This window comes from Kogia breviceps, chromosome 17, assembly GCF_026419965.1.
Source record: "Kogia breviceps isolate mKogBre1 chromosome 17, mKogBre1 haplotype 1, whole genome shotgun sequence".
Classification (NCBI taxonomy): Eukaryota; Metazoa; Chordata; class Mammalia; order Artiodactyla; family Physeteridae; genus Kogia; species Kogia breviceps.
Window position 1 is genome coordinate 69,064,670 of NC_081326.1, and position 27,878 is coordinate 69,092,547.

The 27,878-nt window shown below is 44.0% G+C and overlaps 1 protein-coding gene and 1 long non-coding RNA gene across 2 annotated transcripts in view; one reads left to right on the forward strand and one right to left on the reverse strand.

Annotated features, from left to right (window-relative positions):
* Window positions 1-9,629, forward strand: part of LOC136792911 (uncharacterized) — a 50,916-nt gene extending 41,287 nt beyond the window's left edge. The window contains exons 2-3 of the long non-coding RNA XR_010837512.1: window positions 8,441-8,665; window positions 9,471-9,629. This is a non-coding gene — a long non-coding RNA (uncharacterized lncRNA). The remainder of the gene's footprint in view (window positions 1-8,440; window positions 8,666-9,470) is intronic.
* Window positions 1-27,348, reverse strand: HHLA1 (HHLA1 neighbor of OC90). Its single transcript, XM_067017559.1, has 16 exons — window positions 27,270-27,348; window positions 26,112-26,171; window positions 23,106-23,165; window positions 22,131-22,211; window positions 21,537-21,620; window positions 21,088-21,171; window positions 15,620-15,703; window positions 13,699-13,755; window positions 13,506-13,598; window positions 11,099-11,338; window positions 9,007-9,252; window positions 6,202-6,270; window positions 5,794-5,868; window positions 4,233-4,389; window positions 1,602-1,684; window positions 1-44 (listed from the first exon to the last, which is right to left on the reverse strand). The coding sequence occupies exons 1-16, from the start codon at window positions 27,346-27,348 to the stop codon at window positions 1-3; spliced, it is 1,596 nt and encodes a 531-aa protein (XP_066873660.1).
* Between the last annotated feature and the right edge of the window lie 530 nt (window positions 27,349-27,878).

A 27,878-nucleotide genomic window follows, 5' to 3' on the forward strand; every position in this document is an offset into this window, starting at 1 on the left:
TCAAACAGACTTGCAGATATTCTCGAGGCATTTTTGTTTTAAGGCTGGAAAAAAAAAAGAGCGGGAACTCATGGTATGGCGAAGGAAATGCTACAGAGACATAAATTCTGACAGCACCATGGATGGCTCAGGCTCTTCCCAAGGGGCCAGTATATGGCGGAGTGCACAGGACAGGGCGTTACTCAGAGTCAACGTCAGAGAATGAAGGAGCTTATGCAAGAACCCCTTGCTAGTTAGCAGAAAAGTCGTGTTGAGAGCAAGCCTCATTTCGCCAGTCTCTGCCCAGTGGTGTTTTTCTAACACCCAGCTGTACCAGCCTCATCTCCCCAGTTTGCACAATGCTAGTCTGAACTCATTATGATGTTCCGTAAATGTAAAATGCTGTTTGTGTGGAGATTTTAATGTGGTGAGGACAATAGAAGAGCTAGTCAATAAGCAGTTTGCAAGATTTCCTATTCCCTCTCTCCACACCAGGTAAATAGATTTCTATTTTTGACTACTGAGCCCCTCCAACACCCCCAGTCCAAATGCTTGGTTTTTATGATGCAGAATAAAGGTGATGGTGGAAGGAAAAGAGAGCGGAAGTAGCGTGATGGATTTGTATAAGAAATAAGGAAGCTGTGTTTGAGAGATAAAAAAGTGAAAGGCAAAAGGACAAGAAAATAATCGGAGGAGGTATATGGAAACAGAGAAAGAGCCAGAAAGCTTGATTTTAGGGAAGTTATTGAGTGATACGCTGGAAAATGAAGCCTAAAGAGAGGTTCTGAGACGGTAGCTTGTGGGAAGTGAGAGATAATGGAGGGGCAAAAAGAATAAGAAGAGTTTCTAAGAAGTGTTATCATGGATCTCATTTGATATTCTTCAAAAGCCACAAGGAAGGACTGGGCAGCTAAATTGTTTTTTGTTTGATTGTTGTTGTGTAAAGCATGGCCATATGACCACCTGGCTTATATTTGGGTTATACTTAGAAAGGATTTTTTCACAGAGTTCAGCCTGGTTCCATGCTTTTCAGAAAGCCAGAGTCCCTTGACCAGACAGTTCAGCAAGATGGCACAATACAATGGCCAAACTTGGTTTGGTTTGGGGAATGGACAGACTACGTCAGCCACTTTTGTCAGCAGGAGTGGAAGAAAAAAAGAAGATGTCTGGCATCTCTGAGAATAAATGGGGCTCAGATGCCATGAGGACAAGGACAGAGCTACCATACACATCCACTTGTAGCACTTCAAGCTGCCTTCTTCTTCTTGAATTATTTGGATACATTTTGCTTTGGTCAGGACTTTGAATGCTTACATGGTGATTGTCTCCTGTTTCATTTGTCTTTGTCATTTTAGCTTACATGGGGACTCAGAGAGGATAAGAAGCTTGCCCAAGAGCACAGAGAAAGCAACAGTGTTTGGCTGGGCTGACTCCTGCTTTTTTTTTTTTTTCCAAACTGTTAGGTGAAGGGGATTCCGAAATACCGTAGACTCTTTTTGTTTAGGATTCATGATCACTAGATGAGTTATACTTCCTCCTACTGACCCCGTGATAAGGCAGGAACAGGTTCTAGAACCTTTTCATAGAACACGATTTACAATACAGTCCGGCTGTGTACTTACTGTGTGAATGGAGCACCCTTTTCACCCTCTGACAGATGTATGTTGCATTCTTCAGAAACCAGGAATAGTATTCAAGACAATACCTAAAGATTTAAATCAGGGTCGAATGCAATTACTATCCTTTGTGGCTATAAGAAGAGAGAACCATACTAAAAAAAAAAAAAAAAAAGTCATAATGGCTAATTATTCATAGCAAGGAACTCCCTCTCCATCTTTATAGGCTGTGGGAGGAGAGGTAGAGAATGATTCTGAGTAGGAAAAAGCTTAGACTTCAGAGTCAGAAAGACTTATTTTTAGTTCTACCCTCATTACTTACTAGAATGTATGACTTTCAGGCTGATTACTTAATTCTCTGGGCCTTGGTTTTTTCATATATAAATGAGAGGCAATAATAGAGTCTACACTCATAGGGTATCCTGAGGATGATATGAGATAACATTTGCCAAGTTCCCCAGCAGTGCCGGGCTTATCACAGGTGCTGGGTCGATGGTGATGCTCATTTATTTATTTCTGTGTGAGGTGGAGTAAGAGTGCAGGGCTGTTATAGTTAACAATGTAGCACATACTTAGCAAAATAATATCCTGCTCTTGGCTGGTGGCCTCAGGGATTGCTTCAAAAGGCTTCAGTGAAAAGGCCAGGCATGTCATTAGGAAGAAGAGTTTTCAGGACAGGCTGTGTCACTGGCTTCACATAGGACTCTTGGGAATCCAATTCCCTTTCAGTCCTTCACCTGAGCTATGAGGAGGTTGGGCTAAATAGTCTCTAACTTCTCTTCCATCTGTATCATTCTGTGATTCTCGCATATTCTGGGGAGCAACCAATTGCTCATGTAAAGCTGGCTGTAAAGATTTCCCAGGTTCTGTCACCCTCAATTTACAGGACACTCTAAAACTCTGGAAACCGAGGCGCAGAGGTGTTGCTGCTGGAACTCTGGGAAAAGTCAAAACTCATTTGCAAGACCCAAGTAGCTGTTGGGAAGGGCACGGTTTCCTGAATAGGGACATATGCTGGGACAGTGGCCTCCCATGTTTGCTGTAGCCACATGGAACGCTCTGTGGTCCTGAGATGTTCCAGTCTGCCTCACTCTCCACCTTTTGCCTGGAGTGCCCTCTCCCATTTTTTGCCTAACAAACTCCTATTCCTCCGTAAGTCCTATTACTTATTTCCTCTGGGGTCCCATGGCTCGTATTCTGCTATACGAGCTCGTTTTTGACCACAGGGGCTGCGCCCTATTCAACAAGCACACTGAGTAATGCCAGCCTCCTACTCCGTTCTTCTTATCCCATATTCGATGCTTACTATACGACTATAGAACAATTCACTATTAACTTAAAGGGAAAAGAAGGGATAAGCTCAGTTTTACAGATGCTTCATTTCTCTAAATTTAAACTCAAATTTCTTTCTGGAAATGTCTGCCTTCCTCATTATCCTTCCAGCAAATATGCAATATGGATTGTTCAAATTTGATTTTCTTCCAAGGGTATGAGACTAATAGGTTTTGCCTGTGTGCGTGACTTGATTTTGTCACTTACTATGTCATATTTTAATGTGTGTTTATGACCACTTATTCCCACCAACTATGAAATCCTCAGTTTCTGGGTTTATTTCTGATTTGTCTCTATATCCTGCTGGCTCGGCTCAGTGTTAAATTGATACATAGTGGAGACTTGACACTTGTTATTGATACAAAGAGCTCGATAGAGAAAGAAGGAAGGAATAGCGGGCTGATCAGGTAGGAAAGTATTGTTGCAAAATGTCCTCTTCTTTAGGATCAGCCTGTGCTGTAGAGAAATGCCTCCACCTTGCTGGCTAACACCTTCAGGTCTATGAATCTTGCTTATTTCCCTCTCTGGGTGGAAGAAGCATCCACTCTGATCGGGAGATCCAAGACCAGGGCCAGAAAAGAGTGATGGAAAAAGGCTGCCAACCTGAACTTGGGGCTCAGAGCCCGTAGATAATGGGCATTTTAAAAGCTGAAAGATCTCATAAGTAGCCTTTGAAAATAACTTTAAAGATCTGAGAGACTGGCCTCCTACTATTGGAGCAGAAAAACGCATCTACCTTGTTTGGCTCTGGGTTTACAGCCAAGGATAAATCCCAGAAGAAAGGACAGTGTGTCAGCTTTCCTGGGCAGGAAGACGTCCACACCTAATCCTTCTTAATATAAGATGGGGTCTGCCTTCTCATTTTCCTTTTACATCTTTATTATTGAGTCAGCAAATGACTGCTAGGGATTTATGAAAAAACTGGAATTTAGGTGGACATAACCTCTGATTAGTTCTCTTCTAGCAAATCGTGCCAGGCTGAGGGCATTGGGGTTTTGGGACCGCTGAAAATCCTCTGTAATTATTCCAGCAGATGTGACACAACACAAGTCAGCTTGACAGCACTGACTGTGTCGTGGCCCGTCCTTGGCTCTGGGGACCCAGAAATGAATGAGGTTTCTTCCTGGTTCTCAAGGAGGTGACGGTGCAGTAGAGGACTCGCTGGCGTGTGCATTCGTTGAGGTACCCCTGTCACCTGTGTGTGGATTACTTAATGCCTCATCACTTAGTGGCCTGCAGAGGAGCTAAGCAGAATCAGAAGCCTATAAATACGGGATGTAAAAAGCAGTGAGTGGCTCAGGTTACCTCACTGCCTCCATCCCGGGGTCTCCCTTCTGGCTCATGCAGAGGCATTGCTGGAAAAAGCGGCACAGCTCCATCAGGCAAGGGTTGAGCTTCTGGATGGCCAGCGTGAGAGGGGCAGAGGTCACGGCCCCCTCCTTGAGGAGCGGCTCAGGACACCCTAGAAGATGCGATCCCAGACCATTCACATCGACAAGAATTTAGCAAGCACCTTCCCTTTGTTAGGGACTGTGCTGAGTGAATACTGTCTTGCCCCTGAGCTCAGGTAGCTCGAGCCCAACAGGTAAACATGGCCTTGCTTCACCATGTCTGGTAAAGCTGCTGTGAGACTTCCCAGAGATAGGTAGAGAAAGGAGGGGGTCTGGTTCCTGGAAGAAATCAGAGGTGGTCTCCCTGAAATTTTATTAAAAATAAACGTTCTAGTGAGAAATTTTATATTTCTTATTAGATGGATGGAACGATGGATGGATGGATGGAGCCATACAGAGATAGATATATAGATATAGATACAGATAAAGATATAAAGATACAGTTAAATAGAGTCAACTTGTTTTCTAAAACTCAGTCTGACGACTGCCCCCATCTGCAGCATTCCTGTGTTTCTTTAGAACCTGAAGCAAACAGGGCTGTAATTTCCTGTGGTAGCGTAATCACGTCTCTGTGTCTGAAAAGGCCCATTCACCATTCACTACAGGTCGAGAATGGGGCTGAAGCAGATCTTAGATGATACGAAAAAGGAGACGGTGCAGGGTCCGGCAAGTTAATAATGCCCCGTTGACATATGACTAGAACATTCAGGTCCAGGAACATTCAGGAAAACAATACGGAAAGGCATCTGGGAGTGGGAGGGAACTGAGGACTCAGCCAGCTTTGAAGGACTCACTTTGTGTCAATTTCTCTGTCATGGAAACTGGCTCCACAGGAAAAAAGGAGAGTTTGACATCCAAAAATTGGAAAAATGCAGCATAAACCACAGAAACTCCAAGTCCTGAGCCTCTGTCGGGAGTCCTGAAAACCCACGTCCAAGCCCAGGAGAGGGATTTCCCCTAGAATTCTGTAAGACTGAAGTGTCCAGAAATGTCCTTTCACAGGGGATAGAAGTAAATGGCACCCAGTGGCTGGGGGTGGACTTTTGGAGTCATCCTCTTTTCCTTCCCCTCTTTCTGCTAACATCACATGCTCATTGCAAGAACAGCTTCTGTTTACAAAGTGTACAGCACATTCTCAGTGGGTGTCCATTCAATAAAAGTTGATTGAATTAAGTTATACGGAGCTCTCCAGTTCCAAATCACTTCCACACACATTATCTTGCCTAATACAAAACCCTGCAGAGAAAATACATTTTTAGTGCCCACGATAATTGTTATTATTCTTGCTTTACAGAGGAGGAAACTGAATTCTGGAATTTGAGCGCAGGAGGTTACTTCACCAGTAAATAGCAGAGCTAGGATTTAATCCCAGCAGTCTGAATCTAAATTTATCAAACAGACCTCTTTTTATTACACTACACAACTGCATCCAAAACAAACAAAAGCTATAGGAGCGACAGGGCACTGGGACGTACTTGAAACCTGGTGGCGTCCTGGGACGAGGGCTGGCTCTTCTCCAGGGGTAAAGGGCCACGCAGCAGGGAGATCACCTGCAAGGACAACAATGGCCTCGCAAAGGTCAAAATGAAATGGACCTGGGGTATACACACAAGCAGAGAATCATGGCATCTTAAAGATAAAGAGTTCTATAAATCCATAGGGAAATTGTAGTCAAGAAAGAGAAAATGATGTATGCAAGATCACAGGGTGATTTAATAGCACAGCAGGACTTAGCTCTCCCGCCTCTCCTCCTGCTAGAACCAGTAAAATACAATAACAAGCTTAGTTTGCCTACAGGCACCCCTGTCCCGTCACGCCCCTGCCCCTAAACAATATTTTCCACCTGGGGTATTGGTTTCCTCTTTCCAGGGCCACATTCTTACCTGCCTGTGGATCTCTGGGGGCCGGAGTCTTGGTAGGACTTGGAGTCTGTGTGCCAGGGGTGAATGGGTCTGTGATGAGAGGAGAGAGAGGTGAGCTTGAGTTTCTTCAAAGGATGCATGAGCAGAAAAGCACCCCCGCCACCAGTCCTGCCCTGTTCATCTACTGCTGCTTATCAAGCCAGGTAGCTGGGGGTTGCTGAGGATGCAGAAATGAGTAAGAAATAGACTCTACGATGGAGGCACCCCCAGTGTTGAGGAGGAAATGGGCAAGTCCCATCAGTAACGGTGATACAGTGTGTTGGTGCCATTGGAAACCCGCTAACACTGGTACGAAATGGGAGAGGAGTGGACTCTCGTGGGCCATGTCCGAGCACGGGGCTCCTAGGCAAAGAGGACACGAGATGCTCTGCGTTCACCTGAGTCCGGTGTGCACACTGACTCCGTCCTCACCCCACCCCTATACACCCCCCAGCATCATCAGGATACAATGTAGGCTCATCTCAACAATTCTTTTGATCCTGTTCATGAAGTCCTCCTTTAAGGACCACTTTGGGAAGTGATCCTGCTGTCAAGATGCATGCCTCTGGCAAAACCAGCAAAGCAGCCTTCTTATAGAAAATGAGGGAGAAGAAACAGGCACTTTCACTCGTGTGGTTAAGCGGAAGGAGAGGGGTGAGGCAGGGGGTGCAGCATGAGCACGGGGATGGGGGGTGGGGCAGGTGACATCTTCTCTGGGATGGAGAAGCGTAGCCGCGGGTGAGGGGAACAGGCCTTCCAAGCAGAGGGAAGCGCGTCATAAGCAAAGACTCAGAGAAGTGAGTGGAAGGCCGTTTGCTGTGGCTGGAGTCCGAAGGAAGGTGTGGAGGGGTGGGGTGAGGTCTCAGAGCCTGGGCTGGACTCCGTACAGTGTTGCAATCCTGCTTGTTCCTTATCAGGCTCCTCTGCTAGGATGGTGGGCGTGGCGGCGCGGAGTTCAGCTGCCTCAGTAGCAGAGATGGACAGCATGTCACATTTGCAAACAAATAACTATAGGCAGGAGGCCCAACTCCAGGGGGCAACCTGGTCGTTTTCTCAGAGCTGGTCAGCATCCTCTTTGGTTTTTTTTGGGTTTTGTTATTTATTTATTTTTGGCTGCGCTGGGTCTTCGTTGCTGCGCGCGGGCTTTTCTCTAGTTGCGGCGAGCGGGGGCTACTCTTCGTTCCCGTGCGCGGGCTTCTCATTGCGGTGGCTTCTCTTCTTGCCGGAGCACGGGCTCTAGGCACGCGGACTTCAGTAGTTGTGGCACGTGGGCTCAGTAGTTGTGGCTCACAGGCTCTAGGCACGTGGGCTTCAGTAGTTGTGGCGCACGGGCTTTGTTGCTCCGCGGCATGTGGGATCTTCCCCAACCAGGGCTTGAACCCGCGTCCCCTGCATTGGAAGGTGGATTCTTAACCGCTGCGCCACCAGGGAAGCCCTCAGCATCCTGTTTGGGTTCCCCTCCAGGCACTGACTGTAAGCCCTTGAATACAGAAGGCACCACTGACGCTTGCTGCCTGGGTGTGTTTCTACGTAGTTCTGGAAGATGAGCAGCCTCAACCCTAACCCAAACACAGAGCTGACTTGTCTGTGGTCACTGTTCACAGTTTAACTAAATGACCGCAGAATCACAGAGGATTAGAGCTGCAAGGGGCCGAGGACAAAAGCAGACACGTGCTCTCCTCTGGTTGACATCCGCTTTGTCACTACCCTCCTGAGCATGTGTCCTGAAGCTGGCTGCTACGCTGTCGCCCTGGGGGCGGTAGGACAGGGCAGTCGGCGTTGCCGTCGACTGAGTGATTCCAGGGTGCTCCGTATGGAGCTGAACACCTTACAGACCTCACTTAACTGAATCAGCACAGCCACTCTGAGAAGTAAGCATCACCTTCCCCATTTAAAAGATGAGAAAACCGGGACTCAGAGAAATCAAAAGAACTGCCTAAGGGGACAGCAGTAGTGGAGTCAAGATTTCAACGCCACTGTGTCTGAAATAAAGGCCAGAGCTCAAAGCCTCAGGGCTGTGCTGGCTGCTGTTGTCTGTTGGCCTAACCCAAGTACGTTAGCCTGTGTTTTTCCCGATGCCGTTATGTCAGGTGTTTCTCTGATTTAAGCTATCAGTTGCATTCCCAGACCTGTTTGTGCAACTGAGATCTTGCACCTAAAGTTAAGACTTTACATTTGCACCCTTTGAAATTCATTTACTTCTTCCTCTCTACTTCTTCAGAAATTCAGGTAATTCAGCAAGCTTTTACTGAATGTCTGCTGTGTTTCATGGGAACTGGAGAGTAAAGACACAGGCCTTTAAAGAGAGCATGGCCCAGAGGGGAGAAAGGTCAAGTTCATGACCCCTAACAGCACAGCAGTGATGAATGTTGCGATCCATTGAAAACAGAAGCACAGAAGAAGGGCCTCTGGCTGCAGAGATCAGAGGAAGTGATTTTAAAAACAGGTAAACCATTTTTGTCTGATTATAGGAGTAGAAAATATGGAAAATTCATGACACTGAAGTGAAGAAAAATCAAATCTTATCTATTGATACTTCCCAGATATAGTCAAGGTTAACATGTTGTGAATTTCTTTTCAGTCTTATTCTGGTTTATTTTTTATTTTCTGTGTATCTATCACACCCGCACCCGCATACACACATAAATACATAGACAAACACAAAATTGGAATCACACAGTTTTTCAGAGCTCAGGCCTTCCTCATACTATATGATTACATTTTAATGTGCATATCACTGTATTTGTATATGTAATTAGGGGAGTAGGAGTGAGCATCCTCTCTTACCTGAGGTTGGGCTGGTCCCTGATGGGCTGCCAGGCATGGCCGCCGTCCTGGCAGGAGTCTCAGAAAAGCTCCGTGTGTTCGTGGCCTCCTCGGCCTCTGCAGATGCCGGTGGGGAGGAAAGTGTTTCCCAGGGAAGCCCTCCAGGTGTTTTCTCACTGGGGGCCTGAGCCCAGGGCACAGGTAGTGTGGAAGCCCATGCCTGCCTGCGGGCTGTCACCCGTGGAGTTGCAGCCACCTTCCTGGTAGCTGCACAAGTGACAGTCACAGGGCACTTACGCGCTTGACCGCTTTGATTCAGACGTAAAATTGACAAGACATTGACATATAATCAAAGGGTACATGCAGTGCGCCTTCATAATATAGATAATCCAGGGACTTCAACCCTACCCTGAATTGGAATAAGGGGACCACACTAAACTTTGTTTTCCTAACTACTAATTTAAAAAAATTCTCCAAATTCCTAGGACGCTGAACAATCAGCTAGGGTGTGTGTCCAGAAGACAGTGGACACTGGCGAATTTAAGAAATACGATTCTAATCATGTGATACAGCGGAAAGGTTTAAGGTAAGGGGAGCTGGAAGTGTAAGTTCTGCCCCCACCCCCTCCGTGCTGTGAACTCTGGGGCAAGTTACTAAACTCTTTTCAGCTTTACCTTTGAAATGGCAGTGATGATGATGATGATGCCTGACTGACAATATCACAGGATGGTTATTAAGACAAGTCTTTCCTCACTGGTCTTTTAAACAATTGCCAGATGTTTTCTCTCGTTCATTCCCATGGTTAGAATTAAAATAAATTTTTTTCAGGTTGTACAAAACTTATCCCCGGGAGGATTTTTTTTTCCCCCCCTGGGAGGATTTTAAATCTATAAGTTAAGTTTGGAACAGTTGCCATTTTAAAACTATTCTGATTTCTCATCCAGAACATGGTATAACCCTTTATTTATTTAAATATGCTTTTATTACTCTCTTGAAAGTTTTGTAGTTTTTCTCATGCAAAACTAGCACTTTCCCTCTGAGTGGTAGCTAGATATTTTATGATTTTTCTTTTTTCATATTATACTGGAAAGCTTTCTAATTTTGTATAATTGTCTTGATGTGGATATATTACTAAAAAATTTCTAGTTAGTGAATCTGATTCCTTTTCCTCGTTCTTGTTTTCCCTGTCTGCTTGACTTCTATCGGTTCTCAAGCTCCTCAGGGGAGCCCCCTCTCTGGGCTTTCCAGGACAATAGCTCTTTGTAGGCTGGATAATAACTCTCAGTTTACTTGTCTATGTCTCTCTCCCAGATCTGAGAGCTCAGGAAGGAAAGGGAACCTTGATAGAGCTGTGTTTTTTGACAGCTAGCCTGGGGTCTGATATTAAATATACGTACTGATGAGTGAATGAATGTATTCTGATGAGTGTGGTCCATTGTTGGAACTCACTGAGACATAATCATCTTTTAATGAAACAGTTATCTCAGTTGTATCTTATTCCAAATAGGATAAGCATGCCTTTTGCATCTTCAGTGACAACACCACTGATTAGTGTCCACAAAAATGATGGGAAAAAAAGAACTTCTCAGCAGGTCAGCAGCAGCAGCTTTTTACACCGGCATCAAGTCATTAACATATTCTTGGCAACATTATCCAGCCAGCTACAAATTAACCTAACCCTGCCTGCGGTAAAATGTTGACTGCATTTCACCATTTAGTGTGAATTTCGGGGGAGATATTGCTAGCTGCTCTGTTAAAATAAAACTACCTGATGTCACCATATACCACATTTATATTTACTATTGGGAGATGCTGGGTGAAGGGTATGAGGGAATTTTGTACTATTTTTGCAGCTTCCTGTGAGTCTTAAACTATTTCAACGTAAAAAATTAATTATAAAATTAAATGTTAGAAAGACATTATGCCAGTGACATTTGTTGCCTTTGCGTATAGGTATCACACCCATACTGGTTCCCATCTATCTCTTATTAAAGGGCTGCTGAACACAGAGGTTGGTGGAGAAGGGATAAAGGAAGGATTTCACTTCTGTATCTGAGCCTAGAGGGAAGTGCAGGGAGAAACAGGACAGGAGAGGCCGGGTGAGAAATCTCACCCCAGGCTGGGAGGGTGGGAGAGGCGCCGTCCAGGGCGGCTGGGGCTCTGGTGTGACCCTCAGGACGCTCGTTTGTGGTCGTGGCCTGCTCTCCCTCTGAAGGAGGAGTTGTCTCTGTCCTGGGAGAGCCTCTCAGATCAGACACTCCAGCGTTCTGGGATCCATGTGGGGGGCTTGTCCTTGGTAGTGTTCGCTGGCTTGTGGGTGTGAGCTGTGAAGTCAGAGCCGTCCCCCTGGTAGCTGCCCATTCAAGGAGACGGTCAATGGCAGCTTTAGTATGCTTGACACTTTGCACACAGAGAACTGTCGAGCCACTGAAAGGTCACTGGACAGCAGATATACAGAATGCAGAGATTCAAACCTTACTCAGAGCAGTACCTTACGTCACCAAGAGGAGGGTTTCTCCTTGAATGACAGATGAAGCTAAAATATCGAGGGGTGACAATGCCGTGGGCAAAAGCAATGTGCACAGAATGCAGAGCTGTCAGGCCAAAAAGCATCAGACACTTGAGGCGTTTCCTGAACAGAACCTGGATCCTGTCAGGGTCCTTGCCCACCTGGCAACCCTCAACCCCTCCACAGCTCTGGCACTGGTCCCAGGAAGAGGGATTAGGTTTGCTCATGTGCCCTGTGGGTATGACGAGGGGCCAGGGGTGAAATTTGGGGCATCTAGGGGCTGCCAGTAAGAAACCCACTTGAAAGATGGCCCCCCACAGAGACAGAAGGAAGGCTTAATTCAGAAGGAGATCTACACAGTGCCCTTGGATGCTCCATGAGGAAAAGTGCCTGCCATGAGGGACTGAGTGCCTGCCAATCAAACCATCACTCAGCCAGGTGACTGGCTATCAAGCACACCAACTTTGTGTCAACTTGTTCATTTGTTCTCTCTTCTCAAGCAGTTGGTGCTGGGAAAACTTTACAGGAGCACAAAAGGGGAGACAGAATTGAGACTGGGGGTCAGAAAGTCATGAAAGGACTCTCTGAAGAAGTGAGATTGACTCAACCCTCAGATCTGTCCTCAGAATTAGGTAGGTGAGGGGAACCCACCAAGTGCCCATTTCATCTCCTTATCAAGCAGCCTTATTCCATACAGTGGAAGTTCCTTCCTCGGCACAACTAAGAGATGCCCTACAATAAATACCAACCAAGGCAGCCCTCTGGAGTGGAATTGGAGGTTGATTGTAAACTTCATTTCACTCCAATAAACACGGATAAAGAACCTACTATGTGCAAAGTACAGTGTGAGGCACTAAGGGGAAAGCAGACTACGGAGATGAAGGAGACACTCTCTGCCTTCAGGTATGATTCAGTGAGGAGACACACAGATAACGTTCTCTGTGATACAACCTGGAGTAACAGTCCAAATGACTTTTAAGTGTGTGTTGTAGACTCATAGAAGACAGAAGACTAATTTTGACTGGGAGATTTTTGGAAAGAGGAGACAGCAGCTGAGCCATTGACAGACGAATTGGATCCTGAAATATGGAAAAGCAGGGAAGTTCCATCCTGGTATAATAGCATGAGCAAAGTTGCAGGGGCATGGAGATGTATGCCGTCTGCAAGAAGGGCAGGGATTTCAGTGGAGTTTTAGCAGAAGATTTATGTAGAAGAAAGTAGGTAGGGTGGACTTGATGACAGACAAATGTATACTCGATGCTAAGGACTTCAGACCCTCTGCTGCTGACTTAGGAGTTCTGAGCAATGAAGAGACATAACCTAATTATTTTATCACTCGTATGACAATGGATGGATATTTCAGAGAAATAAGAGACTAGGTCAAAGGAGACTGGTTCAGAGGCTATTATAGTAAAGATAGATGACAAGGTCTTGAACTAAGACAATCATAGCAACAGATGATGATCTTGGAAGACCAGCCAGGTTCCAGAAACTTTATTCAGCTAGAAATGACACATAAGTATAGGGGAGAAAGATGGCTTTAAGGTGGTTCCAAAAAATTCCACCTGATGCCAGAGAAAAGGCAGGAAGATGGGTGGATGTGTGTGGAGGGGTGGAGGATGGTTGGGGATGGTCTGAGTATTATGGACTGGCAATGTCTGCAACAGGGTCACAAATTCAAATACCTACAAAAACCAGGTAGTTTATATGAGTAAAAAGTGCAAGGCAACAGGGGCAAGTGGCTATGGAAAAGAGGAAAGGTGTCTTTCCTAATGAGGAGGACGGCAACTCAACCCCAGCTGCCGTGGGGGAGGGGGAGGGTCCAGGGCTACCTGATCTTTGGCAAAAAAAAAATAATAATAATCTAGAAATTCAAAAAATTTTAATGATTAAATCCTCTGATTTTAGCACAGTACAGCTAAATAAAATACCTGAGGGCAGCATTCAGTCCTTAGCTTGCTAGCTGCGACCCTGGTCTGGAGACTCTATAGTAGGAGTTTGGGAGGATTACACTCACCCAGAACACCGGACATGCTGCTGGTAAATGTGTAATTGATAACAGGAGATTTTTCCGCCATCTCCCAGAAGTCAGAAAGATTCCTTCCTGCAAGAACCACACCAACAGGGTCAAATCTTGGGCTCACCTGCTGGAGGGCTGTGTTTCTCAGCTCAGAGAGCTTGTCAAAGAATGGCTGGTGGTTCACCTGACTTTCCTGACATCACACAGATGAAGATGCAGTCAGATTCATTCGCTTGACTCACTGCAAGGTAGACCAGGGTACAACAGGACTTAGCAATGGGTCTGAAGCTGTTAAGTCTTTGGTTGAAACGAAAATTAAGCTGGAAATCTCTAGCTCTGGATGCTATAGGAAAATAAGGCTAACTCCTTATTTAGGAGCCCTGATTTTCAGTCAGCCCCGAGTTTCTGGTTTTAATTTTTTTGATGGAGGGAAGGTGCAGTATCATGTAATGGCTAAGGGCAGAGCCTCTGGGGTCAGCGTCCAGGATTACAACATTAGCTCTGGCACTGATTAGTTAAGTGAGGATAAATGAAGTGCTTGACGTCTCTAAGACTCAGTTCACCTATCTTTCAAATGGTGAAAATTCAAGTCCCACAGTACCTTATGTGCACTTTCCAAATCTCCGTAAGATGGAAGGTTTCCGTGTGAGTTTGGTACCGACTCATTCAGTGGCAAAACCTGAATTGACAGATGCGAGGCTATTGTAGTTTATCTATCCTTCTTAGTGTAAAGGGTCAACCATTTTGCTAAATGAATATGAATGTGTTTGATTTACAGCAGGCTGTCCTGGATGCTGCTGGAGGTGTTCTGTCAGGTATAGTGTAGACACCCTGTTACACCATCAAAAATCCGAAAACTTCTGAGTTCCTAAGCATACTTGTCCCTGAAGATGCTGCCTAAAGGACTGTGGATGTGTGGTTGGACATCTCTGGTAGGATGGCTGTGATGATCCAATGAGACAATGTATGTGAAACTCTAAGTATGGTGCTTGGCAGATAGAAGAGCTCAGTAAATAGGCATAATAGTAGTAATGGTTCTTGTAAATGTGGTCCTATTACTATATGTGTTAATAGTGACCAAGAGCATGGACTTCAGAGCCAGATCACCTGGGTTAGAGTTCTACCTCTGCCGAATGATCTTGGGCTAGTTCCTTAACCTCTCAGTGCCACAGTTTCCTCACCTGTAAAGTGGAGATAAATATAGTAGCTACCCCATGTGGTTGTGATGAGGATCCAATGAGGGAAGCTCCTTAGAAGAGTCCCGGGCACCTGATTATATCTATTATTTCTCTTTCTTCCTCCCCCACTGCTCCTAAAACAGTAGTTGCTCCACAGTATAGGACACCACCTTTCTGATGAGACCAAGAGTTGGGCTATTGACTGGATCTGTGCTTTTCAAAGTAGGTCCCCAGGGGAATGTGAATTGCCTGGGGCTTATATGAAGCCACCTTATAACTGAAGCGTATCTTTCTCAATTGTATGTCAGACATGAGTTTAGGTTCCATAGAGATCTAAATCTGAATTCTGAGCCAACCTTGAGCAAAATATTCAACCTCTCTGAATCTCAGTTTTCTCATCTTTAAAATGGGAGTATAGGGCTTCCCTGGTGGCGCAGTGGTTGAGAGTCCGCCTGCCGATGCAGGGGACGCGGGTTCGTGCCCCGGTCCGGGAGGATCCCACGTGCCGCGGGGCGGCTGGGCCCGTGAGCCATGGCTGCTGGGCCTGCGCTTCCGGAGCCTGTGCTCCACAACTGGGAGAGGCCACAGCAGTGAGAGGCCCGCGTACCGCATAAAAAAAAAAAAAAAAGGGAGTATAGCTGTCCAATAGAAGCTGTTTTTTGAGTCTGCCTAACTCCCCCCAGTGTTGAGCCTTGAATTCTTCCTCCAACTTTTTGGACCCCAGGAATAGCTTTGATAGGAAGATGGAAGCTTCAAATACTGTCCTGGTGGTTGAAACTGTACCACACTGATTGTCTAAATAAAACTTACGTTAAAGTTCCTGGCAGCCCTGCCTATGGTAGGGATCGGGGTGGGAAGTTGACTAGGTTTTATTCCATGATGAATGCCAAATCTCAAATTTGCCAAGCATTTTCAAGATGAGCATACCTGAGAGGATGGAGGTTGACTTAAAAATCTCTGTGAGGTAGCTGGTAGAATTTCCAATGATGTCCACCAGTAGGGCTGTGAAATCTGTAAGACAGGTTGAGGAGGTTTAAATTTCTGAGACTTGGTTTAAATTTCAGAGACTTGAAGGGAAATGTATATTGTATTTGGATTTTTCTACTAGATTTTACGAGTTTGATTTAGTTTGGTATATTGGGGATTATTAACAATCATAAAAAGAAATACTACTAGTTATTTTTCAAGTCTTAATTTCAGGCAGGCAGAAATGAAGGCCCAACACAGCAAAAATTAATTAATTAATTAATAAACTCCTACCCCAACATCTTCATTAAAAAAAAATTTACAAAAAAAGAGAACTTTCGGATCCACCATCATAATCTCCTTTCTCCTCCATTTCCTTCCCCCAACCCCCGGATCCTTCTCTGCCAGCACCAAAGAGCTGTGCAAAACCATAGTGTTGAATAATGGCTTTTCTGATTTGTTCCGCCCCCCGTTATTTCGTCTAATTGATTTAGAATAGCAAATTCATTGGCTGACACCCCATGTCGGCCCTGCAGACATGGGGTGTAAATTTACATCCCATGATTTCAAATTTAGTGGTGGGTTATAAACTATGAACTATCAAAGGAGGCAAGGACTTTACACAAAATAGAACAAGGAAGCTCTTCTCCTGCCCTCCACGTTCAGAAGTCTGATGGGAGGAGATTGAGATAATTTTACAACATTTCAAGCTACAAAATCTTTGAGGACTTTCTCTCTGAGCATATTCTGAACAGGTCTTGACATGGTGGGTGCCACTGACCGATAAAAGTTCCTAACGCACTTCCTACCCAGACAGCTGCTGCCTCTTCTGCTGTTCAGTTATGGTTTTCCAGGACCCAGCAAGTTCTTGGCTTCTAAAACAAGGAGTACTTATTCTAGGAGCCCCAAACTGTGAATTTCTAAAGAAGCTTCTGAGGTCCCATGGATAGTTTCCTGTCATGCCTTTCTAAATGCTTCTTTTTCTCAGTCACGGGGTTATGAGCTGGGGTCAGGGGTAAGCTGACTTGACAATATAGAACCCAGACCATTGAAAATATAGAACCCAGAGAGGCATGAAGACAGGATGTGACAACCAGTGGAATGTATAGCATGCAAGGCCAACAGGAGGTGGGCGCTACCCTATGTGAGCCGGAGCCGTGGTGACATGCCATCTTACCACACTTGCCTAGGTGCGTTCTTAGTCTCCTAGAGGAAGATGTGGTGGGCCACCTGTACAGGTGTGGACACGTGGCCATGCAGAAGGTAGGCATCCTTCTTTAGGTCTCTTTAGACCAATCTGTTTATAGTCACATTGTAGAAACTGAAGAGGGGTAGTATTTCATTACTTATGCCATCAATTTTCTTTCTAATTCTCAAAAGTCTCCTGTGTTTATTAATTCATTCATCTAGTAAACATTCATGGAGTGTTGGAGTATGCCAGCTGTCTTTTAGGCACTGGAGGATTAAGACACCATCTCTGCCTACCCAAAGCTGAGATTAGTGAGAGAGAGAGAGACTCATAGATAGACCAAGAAACTGCAATCCACTATTTATATTACATAGAAGCTATAAGCATGGCTTTGCAGCCCAGACACCAAGCATGGAGTCCAGATTCTGCCCAAGTTTCAGAGAAACGATGGAACTTTCCCAAGGTCCCAGAGCACGTGGCAGGGCTTGAATTTGAGCTGAGGTCTGCCTTGTGCTAAAGCTCCTATTCTTCACAAAATTTCCACCACTGCTCATACAAATCTCATACTCAATACATTTGTCAACTCTCCTTTTAGAACTGCTTTCACAATCGGGTCCTAGGCTTGGAAGAAAATCAGTTATCACTGCCTCAAAGATATTCTTTGTTTTGATGAAAATATGAACTATCTAATTTGCTAGCAACACACAGATAAATGATTTCTGACTACTTTCATATATAAATAGAAAATAGGGAAAAAACCCTTTTTGTCTGTCTTAATTGGTAATGACTTAAGAATGTCTCTTGGTACTCAGTGTTGGCAAGGGTGTGGAAAAACACACACTTTCAAACATTCCTGGTAAAAGTGTAAACTTATGCAAGATTTCTAGAGGAAATTTTAGCAGTTTGAAGCATCACAAAATCCTCTTCCTGTCAGACAACAGTTCTATATTGAGGACTTTATCCTGCAGTGATAATTGGGCAAATACTGCAAGTGATTGTACACAGGTACTCATCACAGCATTGCTGATAATTGTAAAAAAAAGTTTCCATCAGGAGGAGATAAATTATATTATGGTACATTCTTTCAATGAATACTATGACTTCATATGAAGGATGAGGCATATTTATATCATTGAATGGAATGTTTTTTAAGACATGCTGATTAGTTGAAAATGTAATATCAAATTTCATAGAAAATATGGTATATATACTGACAGCTGTCTCCCAATATCCATCCTCTCATTTTCCTTTAGTAAGAAAACATGAAATTTCAGCTGGGCACATGGTAGTTTAACGTAATTGAAAATTACATTTTCAAGCCTGCTTTGCAGGTGGGTGCGGCCACGTGACTCAGTTCTAGACAATAGAACATGAAAAGAAGCAATGTGAAAGGTTTCCAGACTGAGTTTATATAGTGAATGGGCATGCCTTCCAGTTCCTTTCTCCCCTTCCTTGTAGCTGGAGTGTGAATGCGGTGACAAACCACCCCGGACTATGAGAACAAGGGCCAGACCTTGTGGAAGGCAGAGCAACAAGCTAGAAGGAGCCCGGGCTCCTAAACCATCAAACCGTCAGAGAGGTCCTAGTATGCTTACCTAGACTGTCACACATGAAACTTCTACCTTCTGTAAGTCACCTTGTTTGGGGGTCATGTGTTGTAATAGCCTAGCTTGTTTTCTAAATAATATAGAGAAGGTGCAGTAGGATAGGTAGATAGATGGGTAGATGAATGGGGTAAGTAGGTGGAGTAGGTGGGTAGGTTAGAGAGGTAGGTTAGATATGTAGTAGACAGATGGCTTAGATAGATGAATTAGAGAGAGGTGGGTAATGTGATTCCCTACGGATGTTGGGATATCAGGTGTTTCTGATATTTTGATTATACCTTCCATACAACACAATATATTATTTTTAACATTACAGTATATTATTTTTAAATCAAGAAAATTTAAGCTCACAATATATTATTTTTTTAATCAAGAAAACTTAACATCACAATATATTAACATCACAATATATTTTATCATCACAATATCTTATTTTTTAAATCAAGAAAATTTAAGCTATTTTCATTAAGGAAAAACACACTCAGAGGAAGGCTGTATATCAGAGTTGAGAATATTCAGAAAACAATCCACGTCTGAAGATTATCCACAAACACACCTTCCCCAAAGGTTTTGAACCGTGGCAAGATGTTGGCCGAAGTGTACAGCCTCTCAAGGGTTGCAATTTGAGGGGAATCAGCATTAGGCACGTTGTGACATGTTAATAAACCTTGTGAAAATCTCTGTGGTTTACCAGGGGAGCAAGATGCTATTTTATCAGTGGTAACGATCCATGGATCAATTCTTTTCAAATAAGCATTGCATGTGTATGAAAATACACTTCAGCTCACCAAACAGAATTACAAAATTCCCCAGCAGATGTGACTCCAATTTTTAAATTTTATTTTTATCTTTCACACAATCAGGGCAGAGACTCAACATCAGACAAAACTTGGCCTCTAGCCGAGGCTAATGAGATGGTGAGAAAGATGTGATTATGAAGAATATTTTCCCTCCCAAATGTAATTTGTTGATGAGATTCAGAGGGTGAGTTAAATAAGAAGATGGGTATTAGGTACTTATTGCAGAGTCTGGCATCCAGTACTTACTAAACAATAATCATTATCCTCTTTAAAAGATGCACAATATTTGGTCCATAAATTCCACCTTGGGGAATCTATCCTCAGAAAGGAATCTAAAACAGGGAAACGTTTTAGACACGAAGATATGCAGGATTTTTTTATATTACGAAAAACCTAGAATCCACCCAAAAGTTCAACAGCATACTAGCTGAGAAAATGCTCACATTCATGGGTTATGTAACCATTACACATGTTTGCAAAGAGTTTGTAATATCATGGAAAATATTTTTAATATTAGGTTAAGCGAGGGGAAAAAAAAGCAGAAGACTTTTTCACCTTGAGTCTTTGCTTCCCTTACAGACTATTCTTTAACAAGCAGCCAAAGGGGTCCTTTTAAAATGTAATTTAGATCTCGTCACTCCTCTGTGTAGACAATCACAATGGCTCCCTTCTTATTCATAATAAAAGTGGAAATCCTTGTGGCAGACTATAAACTTCTACATGATCTGCAACACCCTCCTGCCTTGCCCCCACAATTCTGAGCTCATTTCTCACGGCTCTCTGTCTCACTCGCTGGCCTTTCTGGTCCTCACTCTGCCTTTGCCTGGAACACTCTGTCTCCAGGTACAACAAGGCTGTCTCTCAGTTTGCCTGCAGGTAGCCCCTCAACCCTCGCCTCATTAGAGAAGACTTCCCTGACCACCCCGCACACAGCAGCCACCTCCACCATCACCCTGTCTCCCGCTTTATCGTTCTCACAATCATGCCATTAGCCAGCATACTGTGTGTTTTCGGTGTATATTCGTGTACTCCCTCTCCCTTCCAACAGAATCTAAGTCCATGAGAGCGGTGAGTGTGTCCACTTCAGCATGGGTGATACCCTCACACCTAGAAGAGCATCCGACTAATAGTATGTGCTCAACAAAGAACTGCTGAATGAATGAATCAGTGGTGAGAGAGTAATTTTCACTTTTATTTTTCAGGATTCTCTAAATATAAGGAACATGTCGTACTTTTAATTTTTAATTATAAAAGTAATACATGAATATACTGTCTTTGAAAAAAAAAAAACAGATAATACCAAGTCTCCTTAATCATCACTCTATTTCACACGCAGACTCCAATCTTCTTTTCAGAGGTAATGACCTACCCGGTGTTCAAATACGTATATATTTTTTCATCAATGCCATTTTACTCTATTTATTTTTGAACTCCCTTTTTCTAATTGAAAATGTCATGGAAATATTTCCACACATAGACCACACCCGGCCACACGCATGCATTTATGGACTCTCTATGGCTGTCTTCCAAGATTTGACTGTACAGCAGACTATTCAGCTATTTTCCTAATGATGGATATTTAGGTTGTTTTCAGCTTTTGCTCTCAAACAATGCTACCTTTTGTTCTTGCCCTTTGCACAGATGTAACTATTTCTCTAGGGTAGAAAACCAAGAAAGGAACTTTCCAGGACCATGGATGTGCACAGATTTAAGCGTAATAGATATCATTACATTTTCTGATCTTAGTCGAAGGAGAAAAAAAATAATTCAACCTTATTTAAAAGGGCACAAGCAAAATCAGGGCAGCCTGCAAGCCTCAAAGTGAGTTCTACCCACCTGATAAATTGTTGGTCCGGTTGTTTAAGCAGTAGCAGTACCGTGTGGGGAATTTGGCCGGGTCCACAGTCTTCAGGTTAGAAACTGTGAGGAGAAACGAAGCACATAGCAGCCCTGACACGTAGCCTGGCCTGCCTACCCATTGCTTACCATTCTCGCCACCAAGAAAAGCTGGAGGAGGGGTCATGGGAGAGGGATGGATTGGGAGTTCGGGATTAGCAGATGCAAACTATTATATTTAGAATGGATAAACAACAAGGCCCTACTGTATAGCACAGGGAACTCTAGTCAATATCCTGTGATAAACCATAATGGAAAAGAATATGAAAAAGAATGTATATATGTATAACTGAATCACTTTGCTGTACAGCAGAAATTAACACAACATTGTGAATCGACTATACTTCAAGAAAATAATTTTTTTTAAAAAAAGGAGAGCCAGCACTTACTGTTGTAAATGGCCACAGAAAACTTGTGGAAGGCAAAGGAGCGGTAGGAAGTAACACTCAGCAAGGAGAAAAATTTCTTGCTATCTGCCAAAGACATTGAGATAAAGAAACAGTAAATGCCCACTAACAATAATAACAGTAAAAAAAAAGTAGCAAACTGATCATGGAAATTAATAATATGATGAACAAATAAAAATATAATAATAAACACTGAAAATAGTAAACAAAAATCAAATCAAAGCAAACCAAAAACACAAACAAAAAAAGCAAAAGTACATGTCCCTTGGCTATATTTCCTAATCTGTCCTTAAACTCTTGCAGTTGTCTCACAATATAGTTATGAGTAGAGTTGCCTACACAGATGCTGTGTTTGGAGGGCAGCTTGCTCTCAAAATGCTGGCAAACCTCCTACTTCATCTGGATGTTTTCAATCTCAGCATGAGTTAGGTAGGACACACATCCTCTGCTCTGAACACAGAGGAGCTGAGACACACAGAGACGTGACGGGTCTTGCCCAGGTCATGGAGAGTCCAGAGGGGAAGCAGGAACAAGATAAAAATGGGCCTGGATTGTGCTTTTAAAAAAATTGGTTACCTTTTAAAGCTCTGATCAGCATCCCGTTCACCAGTTCTGTCAGGTTAAGTGCAGACAGATCAACCGACATTGCAGGCAGCTCTGAAAGAGATTCAAAGATAACGTCATCAGCAGGCCTTTTCTTGGCAAAAGGAAAAGTTCCTCATTTCCGACATTCAGGCAGATGTACCTCCTCTTTGGACGTGAACTCACACCCTGTGCTGGCACAAGGATTTGGAAGATAAAAGGCAGTTCCTGTCCTCAGGAGGTGACATCTAATGGCATATACTGTGACAAGCAAGAGTAGGTAGAAGAAGTTCGGGTGAAACACAAGGAATGCTTATTTTAGGGAATATTTTATCTCTGCATTTGGAGAGAGTAGAGATCGGTGGGAGATGCTTATATATAACATAAAATATAAGCCCTAGGAAATTGCAGGAGTTCTCAACGTGCTGTATAATATAAATAATGACATTGTCTAACAGAGGAGCTCGGATCCTGGCTGGCCCTTGGCATCACTGGAAAGATTTTTTTTTCCAGTTCCACAATTCTGATGCTTGGGCTCCATCCTCAGAGATTCAGATTTAATAGGTCTGGGATGTGTCACAGACATTACTACCTAAATCCATCCATCCATCCATCCATCCATCCATCCATCCATCCATCCATCCATCCATCCATCCAATTGCCCAGATACTGGCAGTGTGCAGGCAAGTGGAGAGACGCTGCTTCTCCCAGCCATTCCCCGAAGACTTGGAAACAACAGTTGACAAAGGGGACATAAGGGCTTGACGCTGCTCTTCATGTTTTGGCAGACACTGTCTTTTTCATCTCTTACTTAATGTTCAGATAATTGTGGCTAAAGCAATCTGAGGATTGGAGGGATGCTGTTGCCCTGCTGCAGGGGTGAGAATGGAGGTCTAAAGATGTGGGAGAAGTAATCTCAGCGGCCCGGGCCACCCATGGAACACTGGGGGTGGGGTGGGCAGTACTCACCTGTGGTATCCAGAAAAGCGACCCCCTTTTCTCTACTCTCTTCTCCTCTGAGGCCAGACACTGGGAAGAGAAAAGGCTTCAAGAGAGAAGTAGAGCCTTCGACCCCAGCCCCACATTGCTGGAGGGGCCTTGAGGTCTGTACTGCAGCTGCCCTCTGGTTTAGTGAAGGTCAGTATCACCGGGGGCCCTGTGATCCCTCCCCCTGAGATTCTAGTCTCCTTGACCTGGATGTGGTCTAGAAATGCATATTTTAATAAATAGACAAGGTGATTCCCATGCAGGGAGTCTAATCCACCCCATCTCTTTACTGGGTTGGGAAACCAAGGCTCAGAGAGGAGGAGACACTTGCCTAAATTTGCACAGCTCAGTCCTGGTAATGAAGGGCCAGAACCTACTTCCAAAATATCAGGCCACTTGCCCACTCAGCAAATTTCATGCTGCCAAAGAAGACAATGTCAAAGGAAATTTTGAACTACCAAAGGCGTTCATTCATTCTTTATTCATTCGATAAATACTCACCTAGGGCTAAGCAGTATGGTAGGTGTTTGGTATAAAGTGGTCAACAGGAAGGGACTGAGTCTCCACGGCCACAGAGCCTACTGTCTGTGGCTCAGAGGGAGGGGGGAGATTCATGTGTAATCCCATGAGGAGAGTGTCAAACAGGGGCCAGCAGGATTCTGGGAGCACCTCTATCAGAGAACCCAACCTGGTCTAGGGGGATGCAGGAGACCTCACTGCGGAAGTGATGGAAAGCCAAAACCTGAAAAGTCAGCTCTTTGGGATTACATGCCATTTACTCATACTGCATCCGTTACTAATATTGTTGCAATGATTATTTTTTCATGTCACATTCCAATGGAGAAGGTGATTTATGTCCATTTTATAGATGGAAAAACCAAGGCACAGAGAGGCTGAAAAATGTGTTATTGTGTCACAGAGTAAGTCAGGATTTAGGACTGGTCTAGTTACCATTGCACCAAGGAAAGCCCCATCTTTTTCCTTCTTAACTTCTTTATTTCCAGACACTGAAATAAAAGTTTTCATGAATAAAATAGTACTGTGGAAGCAGAGCCTCAGCAATTTATAATACCCTTAAAACTCATCTTATCCAATACTACCTTTGAAGGATGAGAAACTGAGACGCAGGATGTTACGTGATGTATCTAAGTCCCACATCTGGCCAGTCTCCCTGTGTCCACCTCCTCCCAGACCCTGGCAACCACCTTTCTTCTCTCTGCTTCTATGAGTTTGATGATTTTAGATTCCTCATAGAAGCAGCATCATGTAGTATTTGTCCTTCTGTGGCTGTCTATCTCACTTAGCAGAAGGTTTATCCACATTGTGGCAAATAGCAGGATTCCCTTCTTTTTTAAGGCTGCATAATATTCCACCGTACGTATATACTACATTTTCTTTATCCATCCGCCCGTAGATGAACATTTAGGTTGTTCCCTCTGCTTTTTATGTACCCTGTTGGAACTTAGGTTCAGTCAACTGTTGTCAGCCAATTTGGCCTTTCACAGATGATCAGGCTTTTTGGTTAAATATCAGAGCTTTGGGGTTAGAGGTAGGGGGAGTCTGTGGATGCCCTTCTTTACAACACAACACGGCTACTGGAGGTGGCGGTTATGTTCTCGATACAATTAAAGGAAGTCTGAGACAGATGTTTATTACCAGGCAGGCCTGAAGCTGTCAAACAAACCCCCCCTCTGGCTTGGGAGAGTCTGTCCGGCTCTCCCCTCTCAGGCACCCTGAGGGGCCCTTGACGCCCACAATCTACTCTGAAGCAGCTGCAGTGAGATCTGTAGGAGATACCAGCCGACCTCGCCTGTTACCTGACCAGGAAGCAGAGCCCTCCGTCAGGGTGAGGTACCAGAATCATCTGGGCTCTGGATTGCCAGGCTCCAGGGATGCTATAAGCTGCTGGGTTTGTGGGATCCTTAACACCTGTCAAATCTGAATGATGAGCCCTGGGCTGCAGTCTTCCCAACCAGGAACCTTTCTTAACACTGCTCATTTCATTAAGGAAGAAGTATTTCCACCCCGTCTTTTTATAATTACAAACCCATGGGTGGATTTTGGTAACAATATTTGAAGTGTGAGCTAAATACCCCAGAAGCAGGGATTTCTGAATAGGATGTTAAAGACATTTTTCAAATAAATTACTGGGCAGATAACATAAAGCTATCCTCTTTTTGGATAAAATGGCCACCATAGTAGTATCTTTAAGGTAGATGGTATTAGCACTCTTCATACTTAGTCATGCTTTGTATTTTATCGCTTTTCATGGTTTATGATTACCTGTGAAACAGGAATTGTTCCCACTTAAAGAGAAAATTAAAGACCCAGACAGGGGAAATATTTACTGAAAATTACCCTGCTTATAGAGAAGAAGCTGGTACAACTGGTGTCTTCTGGAGAAGGGAAGTGGCTGACTGGTGGAGCATTTAACTTTTACACCTTTGTAGCTTCTTCATTTTGAACTATATGAATGTACTAACTAATTTAAAGTAAATTAAAAATTTAGCATAAAGAGTGATTGCTGCTACCACTCCCCATCCCCAGATTCAAAAGTATTAAAAAAATTATCCTGCTTGTTTGCCAAAACGTTAGGAACAGAAACCCAGCGCCTGACTCCTCTGTGTCTTTTACCTTGTCACGCATTCATTGTCTTGCTTTACAACCAAATTCATACCATCAGAAAAAAAAGTCAAAGAAAGGTGGGATTATTACAAAAGTGATGATGTCAAATGACAATATCTCCCTTTATGAAATCTTCTATTGCTAATAGAAGGTCACAGTTTTTGTGGATTTAATAAGGTCATGAGAATCCGGTGTACCATGAACCATAAAGCAATGAGCAGCTCATGGGAACTATTTCTATGACTGTTAGAGCTGGGGATACAGGTACAGTCTCCATCTTACAGACAGAGGAAGTGAGGCTCAGAGAAGCCAAGGAATTTACCCAAGACAGAGAAAACTAAGAAGGACCACCTGCCCATTTACATGTTGTAAGTAGGAAGGTCATGAAACTTTCCTTCTTGGTTTCCCCTTTAAAGGCAGACTCTAAAGGAAGAAAAGATTTCGTCAGAAAAATTATAACCCAGACATAACATCAGAGAAAATTTAATCCAAAATAATCCTTTTAAAGATGAGAAAATTATGATGTGGACTTGCTTAAAATCCCACATGTAGTTTGCTCATTCATTCCATCATTTAGTCACTAAATATTTATTGACTAACTATAATAATACTAATAGTTGATCATGTTACTAAGCCTCTAGACTTTAATAGGCATTGTGTGTGTTAGATGCTGGTGTAATATGAGCAGATAGATACAAATTCCGTCCTTATGGAGCTTATAGTCTAGTTGGGAAGGCAAACATGAAGGAAATTAAGACCCATGGATATTATTACAAACAATGTTAGATACTTTGAAGACGTTTTGAGTGTGTAGAACAGGTAGCCTGATCTAATCTCAGGGATCTGAAAGCCATCCTTGGGAGGTGACTTTCAGCTGAGATCTGAAAGACGAGTAGTGTGTGAGCAGGACGTAACTGGCTGAGGGGGTATCCTGTGTACAGGTAACAGCCTGAGCCCGGGGTCTGAGATGGGCATGAGTATTATTTTATGAACGGAAAGAAGGCCAATGTGATGGAGCATAAGGAATGAAGGATATGAGGGATCGTAGACATATGGGGAGGTGGGCTGGGTCACGTAGAGCACGTAAAGGACTTAGGATACTATCCAAAGAAAAGTAGAAAGTCATTGAATACTTTTGGGGAGGAGGCGGGAGAAATGAGGGAGGACTGGGAGGGTGGCTTAATGAAATGTATGAAAAGATGGCTCAGGCTGGTGAGTGGAGAATGGATCATTGAGAGACAAGAGGAGAAGCAGGGAGCTGCTTTGGGAAGCTGTCCTGGTGGCCCACCAAAGAGAAGATGATGCTTTGGATAAGGATGGTAACAGTGGAGGTGAAGGTAATTCTGTTGCATAAGTGGGACTCAACTGCAACAGAATAAATGGGGAATTTATTATTGCCGTTTTTCTCTAAGTCGTTTGGATTCTGGGCTGAAACGCTGGCTGCTACAATTCTCTAAAGCACGATGAATAATCCCCAAACATGGTATACAGAACAGACACTTGAACTTCGACCAGACCCACCTGTGTCGTGAAGGGACAGGACACATGCGAGGCCCACGCACAGCCTTACCAGTGGACCATGTAGCAGGAAGCCTGGCATGTCTTGGATACTCTGGCCCACCTGGAAGCAAGCAAGCAAGCACTTGGAGGAAACCTGCTGGATTACTATCCACATTAGTGATCCAGAATATCCTTGAGAATACTGCCTGGGGAGTCATTAGAAATACAGTTGAGGGCTTCCCTGGTGGCGCAGTGGTTGAGAATCCGCCTGCCGATGCAGGGGTCACGGGTTCGTGCCCTGGTCCGGGAAGATCCCACATGCCGCGGAGCAACTGGGCCCGTTAGCCATGGCCGCTGCGCCTGCGCGTCCGGAGCCTGTGCTCCGCAACGGGAGAGGCCACAGCAGTGAGAGGCCCGCATACAGCAAAACAAACAAACAAACAAACAACAACAACAAAAAAAAGAAATACAGTTGATAAAAGCCATTGTATAGTTAGGATAGGTTAGGTTATGCGGAGGTAACAGATCAACTATGCAATCTCACTGCCTTAATCCAACCATGAAAGCCGATTTCTTGCTGACAGTCTATACTGTCTGCGTATTGGTGGGGAACGGCTCTTCACGCTCACT

Coding starts and splice junctions, on each gene's coding strand:
- HHLA1 (XM_067017559.1), bottom strand. CDS start 27,348: ATGCCAGGCTTCCTGCTACATGGTCCACTGGTAAGGCTGTGCGTGGGC. Junction 15,704..21,087: donor CCGGACCAACAATTTATCAG/GTGGGTAGAACT, acceptor CCTGTCTTACAG/ATTTCACAGCCCTACTGGTG. Junction 6,271..9,006: donor AGGGACCAGCCCAACCTCAG/GTAAGAGAGGAT, acceptor CTCTCATCACAG/ACCCATTCACCCCTGGCACA.